The sequence below is a fragment of the Macadamia integrifolia genome, chromosome 9 (assembly GCF_013358625.1).
Source record: "Macadamia integrifolia cultivar HAES 741 chromosome 9, SCU_Mint_v3, whole genome shotgun sequence".
In the NCBI taxonomy this organism is placed as follows: domain Eukaryota; kingdom Viridiplantae; phylum Streptophyta; class Magnoliopsida; order Proteales; family Proteaceae; genus Macadamia; species Macadamia integrifolia.
In genome coordinates this window covers 5,540,688-5,552,552 of record NC_056565.1, presented here as the reverse complement: position 1 = coordinate 5,552,552, position 11,865 = coordinate 5,540,688, and the positions used below count along the sequence as shown (strand labels likewise).

Below are 11,865 nucleotides of genomic sequence, written 5' to 3'. Positions count from 1 at the left end.
TTTGATAATGTTCCTAGAAACATGTTTTTACGTTTTTTGTGTGCGGAGAAACGGAAAAACGGCCTTAAAAACATTTGATAAATCCGTTTTGTTCCACCCATTTTTAGAAACATAAATAAGAATTTATGGCAATTTATGATACAAGAAACATGAGTAGCGAAACAAGTATATAACATATTTCGCTATTTTTATAAATAAGTTGAGGCCAAAATATTGAGGAAAGGCCCAATAAAAAATTGATCAAAATGCAACTTGCTTATCAAACACCAAAAAATCCTTGAAGGTAGTCCTTAATGCCATTGTTGGTGTGGTAGATTTCGGTGCGGATGATCTAAGAAATAAGTTCATCAAACACCAAAAAATCTATTTCTGTTTCCATAAACGTGAAAAATCGGTTTCTCTAATTTTATACATAGAAACAGTAGAAACGTTATCAAATGGTGCCTAAGTAGCTTATCACGACTTAGTTACTAATAAGCCAATTGTGTCGGACTTACCAGCCCTTTTGTACTAAGGCAACCTTATTACACTCCTTAGAAGGACTTAAGAAGTGATCTTGAGTGAACACGAGAGAGTTAGTGTGAATGGATGTTGTATTACACTTGGAATGATTGAGTAGAGGGCTTGAATGCTTAGTTGTTTGGTGCCCAACTCTACAGAGATGCCTAGGATGTTTATATTTATCCTCCAACCATTGGGTAGGAACATTATAGCTGAGGGGCTTAAAATATTCCCGCCTCCTTAGTGAAAAACTCTAAAATCATCATACTCTTGGTATATGAAACAAGTGTTATTTGGAGCGTTCCAACTTCCAGGAGTTTGTTTCTCTGGAAGTATCTAAACTTTCAACACAACGATAGAAAGTCATGGACAAAAAAACCTTGCTTAGCCCAATGACTTAAGTCCACGGGTTTAGTGGTTGGCCCATGGACCCATGGTTACGGGCTGTGACAAAGGTTCTACCGTCCACTATTGTATGCTGGTGCACGGACATTGATGAAAATAGATGTCTGGGCATTTATGGGCTTCATTTGTCCTACCTTGCAGTGTTGGGCCTGATCTCAACCTAGGCCTACATTGGGCCTCCAGTTAGATGTGTGAATTAGAAATATGAGGATGGGAAATTGCTGTATGGTTGCTCTTCTTCAAACATTGGATTCAGTAGCAGCCAAGTGGAAATTATTGTAAAACAAAAAAGAAATTAATAAATAAAAATAATAATTTTAAAAATGTTAGCTAGAAGAAAAAATAAAAAAATTTCCTCTTTTTAAGAAGAAAAGACATGAACTGAAAGAGAGAAGAACATCCTCCAGATTACAATTAGATAGAGCTAGATTAATATTCATTGCCTGGTAAGTTAGAGAGGTAAAAAGAACAATCACTTCATTGTTGGGTGGGCCTGATCCAAAAAAGATAAAGAGAGAAAAATATTGTAAATACCTAGAAGATTAAAGAGGACGCTCCAAGGCCATGAGATGAATATTTAGCCAAAAATTAGGCTATAAAGTTATTCAGAATTTGTCCATATTTCGTCAATGCACTAACCCTTCATTGGCGCTTCCCGCAGCCGTTTGGTGACTCCCCTTGCTCCTGCTTCAATTGATTTCCCTGTCATCAGATAATCGGTTATAAATGTGATGAATTTCCCTCAAATGTTCGACTTGACTTAGGAGTCTTAGGAGCAGAATCAACTCGGGGATTCAAGGAGTCAACTCGAGAAATCTTTTAAATACAGGGTTTTTTTCTAGGGAGTGAGAGTGTAGGTGGGTAGGAGAGAATAATGAGGTTATGTCAAACCATTTAATCCCCTACTGAAAGGATCAAAGTGTTGAATGTATACCCAAGACTCTTTTCAAAAGCTAGAACATATTTTGTATATAAGCATAATTGGTGTGTGATATATATGGTTGTATAATTATAATTTTTATTTTTTTTTTTTACTTCATAAAATGGCAAAGGGTAGCAGGTTCAAGCTGTATTGATAGTGTAACAGGAGTATGGACCAATCCATATTAGAATCGACTGAGCCCAATATCGATACAAGAGCGATACGGTCACAGTTTGGTGGATCCATCACAGAATTTTTAATATATATTTTGGGTACTCAATGTATGTTTCATTTTGCGCAATATTCCATGATAAAAAAATATTAATTTTTTTCATATATATATATATATATATATTTTTTTTTTTTTTTAATATTTAAAAGATTTATTATTTTCCTGACCGTTCCCAAAAAGTGGATCAATCCAACAATATCGGTCCAATATGGCCCGATGTGACTGGTTCATATCGATATCGAAATCTATCTACACTGGTTCGATATCTAAAACCATAAACTATGGGTACAAGTCATGAAACAAAGAAGCAAACAGACCACATCGCTCCCCTTTATCCTCCAACCCGGCCACATCCTTAGAGAGTTCTATACCTAGTCAAGAACTGGGGCCTTAAAATAGATCAACCATCAGTATCAATCAGAATCACCCTATTGTGATGTTGATCTTTTGATTCCATTTGTTGCCATTAGAAAAATTGGTGTTTCTTGCTTTTCAGCAACATTGGAAGTGACAAAAACCTCTCTTTAAGGTGGTAGCTAGGGTTGGTTTGGATCAATTGGCTAAATAATTATATGCAATTATTGATTTTTTTTTTTTAATAAATCTATTCACTTGGATGGTAGTAATTATTCTCTCATTCTAAATCCCCCTATGTTGAAGCGGTTATTCTCTGCAATGAGTGCGGTGGTGCAATGAACATCAAATGGCCGAGAACATTCGGGCAGGTGCCCTGAAGTCATCTCAATCATTCGATGTTCACCACACCGCCGCACTCACTGCAAATGATGTTTTGACCCTATCTTGTCAATGTTGTTTGTTTGTCATTTTTTTTTTTTTTTTTTTTTTTTTTGATAGCATAAGTTAAGACTTGATCTTCTAAGGAAGCTAACTCTATAACTAAAATAAGTAGAGAGATGAAGAACACAATTATTTTGATATATATTTTATCTCAGTTGCTTCAATCAATTGAAACTTGGGTACCTTGATGATTAATAAATGGATTAAATATATGATCAGAGGAAACATTGATTTTACTTGATAAATATCTTATTTCATTCTCCATAGTTTCTTGAACCCTCGAATTAAAAAACCCCAAGTGAAAGATGAAAGTCAAGACGGGTAACAAATTAAGGTCATTCTTGATATATCTCCAAGTCAATGTTTAGGGATTTTCATTTTGGAGTTAATTTGTCATCACCGGCCACCTATTGTAACGATAGAATCTTTGAATCTTTTATTCAATCATGGGATTTGACCATCTGAAAAGATTATCTAGAGATGGAAATTAAAGATAAACTAATAGGAACTAGACTTTAAAATAAAAAATAAAAAATAAAAATTAAGAAAATTAAGAAAAATAAAAAAACCTCAAAGAGACTAGATACAGACCTCATCACCTTATTTTAGAGAAAAAATCACCTCCATTTTGTCTATACGCATATGGATGTCTCCCAACTACAATTTATAAATAACAAGGGAATCAATTGTATCTTAGGGCCTGTTTGATAACGTTTCTACCGTTTCTGCCGTTTCTGTTTCAAGAAACGGCAGAAACATAAATTTTCGTTTCTAGAAAAAGAAACGGAATTGAAGGTATTTGATAAGTCATGTTTTTAGAAGTCGATGGTAACCAGTGAAAGAGTTGCCACAAGTCGTTTTCAGAAATGGCGAAACAAGTTGAACTTGTTTCGGCTGGGTCGTTTCTTGAACCATAAATAAGTAAAAATTTCTATTTCTATTTCTAAAAATAAGTTAAACGAAACAGTTTTATCAAACGTTTTTTGCTCCGTTTCTGCTGTTTCTGGAAACAAAAACGACAGAAACGCATTTCTTGAAACGTTATCAAACGGGCCCTTAGTGTACGAACGAATTCTCTATGATCACTAATACATAAACAATACATTTTCCTTCACAGTCCATTTATATATGAGGGACTATTTGTCACATGTATGAAAACCCATGACGGCTCCATGTGAGGAGAAGTTAGATAATAATGCCAAATCAATAAGTGTGATATAGTACTTAAGAAATAATTGAGAGTGGTTGTTTAGTTTAGTATTTATCTAGAAGGGCTAAGGGAGAGAGGTTGAGGCAGTCGACCTCTTAGAGTTTTAAGGATTTTATAAGTTTTTTTCTTTCATCATAAATAATAATGGAGAAAAAATAGGAAAAAGAAGGCTGAAAGACAATGTGCATGGGTCAAATGACCGCACCATCTCTCATGAAAGGTAGAAATTTTACTCTTGTCGATACTTCTATATAGGATCCGGCATCTCTCCTTACCGCCCATTGCCCAGATCGGTGCATAGCTACGTGGGTGAGCATCATATGGCGAGGCGATGATCCAACGTTTTGAGAGAGGCATGGAGAACAAGGCGTTGAGAATCATTGGATCATCGCCTAGACAAGTGACGCTCGCCTAGGTAGCTATGGGCAAGACCTAGGCAATGAACGCTCAGAAGAGGAGCTGAATCCTTCTACATGTGCTCCCATTGGCCCCTACCTTTGTGCAGAGGCCATGCTACCTTTCAATAATAATAATGGGAAAAAAAAATCCTAGAAGGCAGCGTGCATGGCCTCTAAACGCAGAAACATGGAGGGGGAAATGAAAGCCCCACCGTCATAAAAAAAAAATGGAAATCCCACTTTTACTCATGTTTCCATATATGCTCTCATTACTCTTTATGTTAGTGTAGGGGCCACGCTACCTTATATGGAATCCTTTTTCTTAATAATAATAATAAGTTTGAGACTTTGAATGAAAAATACCACAAAAAGCTGAGAAAAAAAAAACTTGATAGAGTTTCTAAACAACACTTGGTATTTTGGTGAGCACTCTTTTAACTTTGTGTAATCGACTAATTTTCCCAATATTCTATTCAACATGAAAACAAGCCAAGTAAGTGGGGTGGGGAAGAGTGGATTCTTTATTTGCATAAATGAGTCATCCACTAATGCTTCCATGGCTTCATGCCTGTTAGTTTATCTACACTATAAAACAACAGTACAATGTGATGACATCTTTTTTTTAATTTTTTTTTTATAAAGGAAAGTGGTGGACTTATTCTTCACACCATTCATAATGTGGTTGATTAGTAGATGAATAGAGAACTGGACTAATTAAATCGATATGATGCTTTATCTGATATTTTCTTTCTGTACTTATTATTTTTTTTATTTTTTTTTATTAATGGATGGTTGGAGAAGAAAGTAGAAACTTTATCAAATGCCACTCTCTAAACTCTTCAAAGTGTCCTAACATCAATACGCCAACTCCATTACTCTTTAGAAACATAAAATAATCAAATATTTTTTCCACAGTAGTTGTCTTCTCTCTCTCTCTATAAAAGCTTACGCAGAGGAAAACAGGAGGAATAGAAGCTAGCTCCAAGGCTAGGGTGATTCAGAGATAATTTCAAAGAAGAACAAAGGTAAAGTAATCTTTAGTTTCTTTGAATCTTAATTATAGTTCTGTTTAGTTTCTTCTTCTTCTTCTTCTTCTTCATGTGGGGTGGTACGTGTAGTCCTCACAGGTATGTGGTGTTATAACCTGTTGACATGTTAAACAAAAGAGAACAAAAGCCTTTAATGTTTCTGTCCTCCATGCACAGGGAAAGAGGTCATCTTCTAAAAGTGGGTATTTCAGAAGATCCGATCTTAGGAGTGGATATATCCATTTAGTCCATGACCCATTGCCAAAACACTAGGCCACTCTATAATATGCTTAGTGGGCCAACCCAAGTAAAGCCCATTAATTTTTATTGATGGGCTCAGCATGCAGTTTTAGAATTTGCCACTTCTACTTCTAATGGAGAGTACTAGGATTTTATAGATAATAATCATTTTTGTAAGAGAGTGCCTCCTTAGAATGACTAGTTTTTGCTATTTAGAACTGGGGTGACTTGTGGGTATTTGGACTCATTTACCTTGTTTTTGAGTATCATGGAAACCCACTAGCATGAAAACTTCTGGAATGGACACTTCTAAGTTGAAGCAGGACTATAATCTTAGCCATATAACCTTGGTTATTTGAATTGGATTTGTCAGGTTGGATGGAGTTGGGTTGGATGAGGGCTCAGGGTTTGTTGGACTAGGCTAGCAAAATAAACATTAACAGGTACTATAAGGAAGCTAGCCATTTGATTTTATTGAAACCAATGCCTCAGGGCTCAGATGGTTATTATTTAATATTGTCTTTCTTTCTTCTCTTTCAGGGTTTGTTTTTTTTTTTTTTTTTTTTTTGTAAAACATAAAGGACCCAGATAGGAGAATATTAACAAATCAATTTAATTATATATAATATATATATATATATTTTTTTTTATTAATATCTTTTCTTAATAATTACATCTTTATATGAAATTTAAAATCTAAAAAAAAAAAAAAAAAAAATAGGGGTTAGTTGTTTTCAGCCAAAAGGTGCTCTCCTCCCCAATTTATATGATGATCCAGCTTGAAACTTACAATGCCATAGTTTATATATCTTTTCATTTATAACTCCACTCAGGTGAAAATAAGAATATGGAGAATGGGATCACAGAAAGACTACTTGACTCAAATAAGAAAGATGAAGAGAACCTAAAGAGCAGGACATGGGATGAAGTAAAGAAGCTATGGGGGATTGGAGCACCATCAATTCTTGCAAGGGTTTCATCATTTGGAATTCTAGTTGTCACACAAGCATACATGGGACACATTGGAGAGATAGAGCTTGCTTCTTTCTCACTTGTCCAAGCCATCAACATGAGATTTGTGGATGGAATACTGGTATATATGCTTTTAGTATCTGTGATCTTCTAGCTTATCATTGAATACATCCATACATCTTTGTGTGTGTGTGTGTGTGTGTTAAATTCAAGTTGGGTATAGAATTAAGTGGATCTCATTTGCATTTCCAATGCAGTATGGCTTGGGTAGTGCCCTTCCAACTCTCTGTGGCCAGGCATTTGGAGCTAGACAATATCATATGTTGGGCATCTACTTGCAACAGTCATGGATTATACTTCTCACTATTTCTATCTTTTTAGTTCCTGTTTTCATCTTTACAACTCCAATTCTAAGACTTCTAGGTGAAGCAGAAGAGCTATCAATCTCTGCAGGAAAATTAAGTCCTTGGTTCCTTCCTGTTCTTTTCTATCACTTGCTTGGTTTATCCACACAAATGTATCTACAAGCCCAACTCAAGATCATGGTTGTTGGATGGATATCTGCCATTTCATTTGTGATCAATATTATCTTATCTTGGCTCATGGTGGACAAGTTGAATTGGGGAGTACCAGGTGCCATGGGTGCAATGACTCTGTCAATTTGTTTCATCTCCATCTCAGATTTCATCTATGTATTTGGAGGTTGGTGTAAAGATTCATGGAAGGGTTTCTCTAAAAGAGCCTTCAATGAACTCTGGCCAGTTGTGAAGCTTTCTATATCTTCTGGTATGATGCTTTGGTAAGCTTATTAAAGATTTAAACTCCATAAGCTAGTCTTTTTGGCTTCTGTGATGTACTCTGTTCTTTCCTTTCAAATTTCATTTTCCATTTGAACAGCTTTGAGGTGTGGACCGGCGCTTTGCTCATTTTACTAGTAGGCTACATGAAAAATGCTAAAGTTGAGGTATCAGCATTTTCGATTTGGTATGGAAGATTGATCAGTAATGGATCTCTCTCACATTGGTTTTCTTTCTTTCTCTCTTCTTCTCTTCTATATATGTTGGTTTTGGGTGTTCAAATTCTAGTAGTCTAAATATAAGTTGCCTTATTGCAGTCTCAACATCATTGCTTGGGTGTATATGATATCCATGGGATTCTCAGGTGCAGCATGGTATGGCCTCTCTCTCCCTCTCTCTAGATGAACAAACACAGAATTGTTTCTGTATAACAGTTCTAACTATTAATTTGGTTCTGTTTCTTTGTAGTGTGCGTGTTGCCAATGAGCTAGGGAAAGGAGATGCATTGGCAGCAAAGTTTTCCATTAAAGTAAACTTAAGTATTTCATTAACTATAGGTGTCATATTTTCCATTCTAGCTCTGGTTTTCAGTGAAACCATATCATATGCATTCACCAGTAGCAGCGAAGTGGCGAAAGAGGTGTCGAGCCTCTCGATCTTACTAGCTTCAGTTATCTTGCTCAATAGTTTTCAACCAGTACTTTCAGGCAAGTCTTGATCTCTTTTCATGTAACAAGTTTAAAAATGTGTAGTTTGTAGTTTGTAATACATAAAAAAAATATCAAAGCTATGCTTTGCTAATTCATCAACACTCCAAAACCTTATAGCAATATAGTTTTGGCTATATGAGGTGGTCCTTGTGCGACCTTTGATGACTTCATATACTTGTTGAACTTCTCCGCCTAATATCTTAGGCTTTTAGATTGGATAATTCAAATGGTATCCGAGCCATATTAGTTCTACAAATATAACATCTATTCACATCGGCGACATAGGGCAACATGTGAAAGGAAATGGTGGGAGTAATCCCTCATCAACAACTAATTTTGGGATCGGATGATTTTGTGTATCAAAAAGGTTTCTATCTTCACCTGATAGCTTAAGCTTTTAGGTTGATGTACAAATATAGGTTAAGGTTTTTATCTCTGCTTGATAACTCTTCGATTTATTTGGCCCTGACCTAGAATTATGTCAGTTGGTGTTTCTTTCTTTGATCTTCTTCTCTGATTAGCTCAAGAGTGGAAAGAGAATAGGCTTTCATAAGGGGTCTTATTGATGGGGTGATCTTTTTTTTTTTTTGGGTGTCTTTTGTTGGGGGTTTGAACCAGCTATAAACCTTGTATTTTTCTTGATTGTTCCTTTTTTTTTTTTTTGTTGAACTCTTAATCTATCTTATTCAAAAGGGAAGAACTTGCATCAGTATCTCAATTTCAATTCAAACATGGGTTTTATTCATACTCTAAGTTTTGAGAAATATTTATCATTCGGAAAGAGGAAAAAACAGAATCCTTATCTAAATAAATGCGTTGAGAAACGATAGGTGAATAAAACCTTTCAACGAAATAGTGTTTTTTCAAATCTTTCAAAAGTTCTTTGTGGGTTTTCGTATTTCATTATTTTCTGTTTATATTGTTTTTGATTTGTTCATAATTTTGTTTTCTATCTTAATTTGGTCAAGCAGGGGTAGCCATTGGTGCTGGTTGGCAAAGCTTGGTGGCTAATGTGAACCTTTTATGCCTCTACATAATTGGGTTTCCTTTGGCAATATTTCTTGGTTATGTAATCCATCTGCAAGTTAGGGGTGTTTGGATGGGGATGATATGTGGGGTAGCAGCACAAACCTTGGTACTTGCCTATATCACATGGACAACCGACTGGGATGCTCAGGTAAATGAAATTAAACTTAATTTTATCAACAAAGAGAAATACATGTATTAAATGATCTGGAATTAAACTGGTATGCATAAGCCCAACTCCAATTATAAATTTATTATCTGCATAAAACCCATTGAGATTAATTATAGACAATTTCTTTAGCCATTATTGAGTCCAAATCTTTAGAACAATACTTCTATTCCGGCCATAATTTTTTAGGGAACTATCCAACCTAAAATTATAAGTGCCTTTATATGATAAGAAAAAAAAAAAAAAAGGTATGGGAGGTGGTTCTCAATCTGAGAGTGTGGTCTGTGTTAGTGCTCTATGTGTCTATTTCTCTCCTCACGAAAAGAAGAGGTAGATGTGTTTTATGTGGGAAGGAGAGAGACAAGCACATGGAAGCGCTGGTGTAGGCTACACTTCCAAACAGATTTTCGTTTTGTGAAGTGGTTGTCTTTGTATCAATTTCTCTCCTCTCCCAAACAAGGGGTAGAGATGTCTATTTACATGGGAATGAGAGAGATAGGCACATGGGCGCGAGGGATTATTCTCAGCAGTGAGTGCAGTGATGCAATGAGCATCGGATGGCTGAGAGCATCCGGGCATGCACCCCGAGGTCCTCTCGGCCATCCGATGCTCACTGCAGAGGATGTTTTTGCCATGGGAGCACTGGTATTAATCACATCCTCGAACAAAATTCTTTTTTTCAAAATGTAAATTCCGACCATATATTATTTTCCGGAAGTGTTCATTTGTCTAGGAGTGTGGTCTACGCCATCTCTCCCTAGGTCTATCATTCCTTAAAATAAGGGTAGAGAGAGATCTTTTAACATGTGGGGGTACTGACATAGGCTACACTCCTTCTTTTTTCCTTTTTTTTTTTTTTTTTTTTTTGTACGAGACTGATTTTCTTAAAAACTAATTTGTTTTTTCTTTTTTTTTTCCTTGGATAGGTTGACAAGACAGCGGCACGTCTCAACCATTGGATCTTGCCGCCATCCTAGATTGTGATGCTTAGGCCAATTTCTAAAATTCCATCATAATATATAATTTCGGGCCTTCAATTTATTGGAAATATAAATGTAACAAAAAAGAAGAAAACATAGAGGATTTCAACTAATGGTGGAATTCAACTAAAATCCAAACTTGCCCAAATGGTTTGATAAATTGAAGAAACCTCTCATGACCTCTTTGTGAGAGAGACCTGTTATCAACATAGTATATAATTAATTAACCATTCTTAGTATAGTATACAGCCAAACTAGGTGTATCAGAAGATTAGAAACATCATCTCATGATCACCTTTAGTTTATAACTTAATACAAGACACATGATTGGGCTTAAACACAAGATGTTATGGATGATGGCAATGCACGTGGTCTGAGATTGTAACACTTAATCAATGGTTAGAAATATGAAAGGTTGACAAAGATATAAGTAATTAACATATGGTGGATCATATGATTGAGATGATTGATGCTATGAAATTGATTAAAATAGTCTTCTATGTGTGTCTATTTAAAAATATTTTATAAGAGTATAAAAATAAAAGTTTAGCACATCTTATCTTGTTGCTTCTGGGGCAATCCTTAGTTTTAGGTCACATATGTAAAAGCTAGGATAATATGGTAAATTTGAATCATTGCATAGCTTGGTTGTCCTTGGACATTGAATCGGAGGCTTAGGATCTCTTATGTAATTTTGTGTTATTTTAACATTAATGTATCGAGGATCTCTTACTAGAGTTTCACCCTGATTATTCACAAATCTTTTTTTTTTTTGTTAAATTCACAAATCTAAAATCATGTCGGTATTGAAATTGATAGAGATTGATCAACACCGGTATCGATACAACACATAAAAGCCCTATAACAAATGGACTAAGAAAAAGATATTTCTCCTTATTAGAAGGGAAAAAAATTATCTAAGGTATGGTTGTAATCATAAAATGTACTTTCTAATAAATTCTTCCTCTTTTAACCAGAAAAAATATATATATAGTATAACGTGTTAAGGATAAGAACTGACATTTATTAAATAATGATTGCATTATATTGTCATGTTTCAGCAATATTAGAAGATTCTTTAATTTGTATTTCAGGGAATAATAAGGCAGTCAATCGATTCAGTTTAGTTTTGGTTTAATTCAAGATATAATATGAAAAAATTGAAATCAAACTGAAACTAAATTATTTTCTTGATCTCAAAATCAATACTGAAAGGAATCAGCTCTGTTTTATATTTTTATTAGGTATTTCAGTTCACACAGGGTTTCAGACTTTTAGTAATTCAGTTTGAGCCGAAATAACCTAAAACCATATAAAGCTAGGAAGAAAATTACAATCATATAAAGATACGGTTTCATAATGTCAAATTTAGTACCTTTCAACCCTAACCCGAGGGGGTAGCGTAGTTGGTGAGCAACGAACTTGGTACGAGCCATAAATTCGCACGTCCTAAGTTCAACTCTTACTCGGCACACCT

At 35.1% G+C, this 11,865-nt stretch overlaps 1 protein-coding gene across 2 annotated transcripts; it reads left to right on the top strand.

The window, feature by feature from the left end:
• The first annotated feature begins 5,390 nt into the window (after positions 1 to 5,390).
• LOC122088111 (protein DETOXIFICATION 24-like) lies at positions 5,391 to 10,527 on the top strand. Of its 2 annotated transcripts, XM_042657269.1 has the most exons (9): positions 5,391 to 5,491; positions 6,108 to 6,177; positions 6,568 to 6,827; positions 6,964 to 7,505; positions 7,604 to 7,690; positions 7,821 to 7,877; positions 7,972 to 8,210; positions 9,185 to 9,390; positions 10,335 to 10,527. In XM_042657269.1, the coding sequence occupies exons 3-9, from the start codon at positions 6,582 to 6,584 to the stop codon at positions 10,383 to 10,385; spliced, it is 1,428 nt and encodes a 475-aa protein (XP_042513203.1). In that variant the 5' UTR covers positions 5,391 to 5,491; positions 6,108 to 6,177; positions 6,568 to 6,581; the 3' UTR covers positions 10,386 to 10,527. The 2 variants fall into 2 exon arrangements, with proteins under 2 accessions (XP_042513203.1, XP_042513204.1); XM_042657270.1 differs by lacking the exon at positions 6,108 to 6,177.
• Positions 10,528 to 11,865: the final 1,338 nt, after the last annotated feature.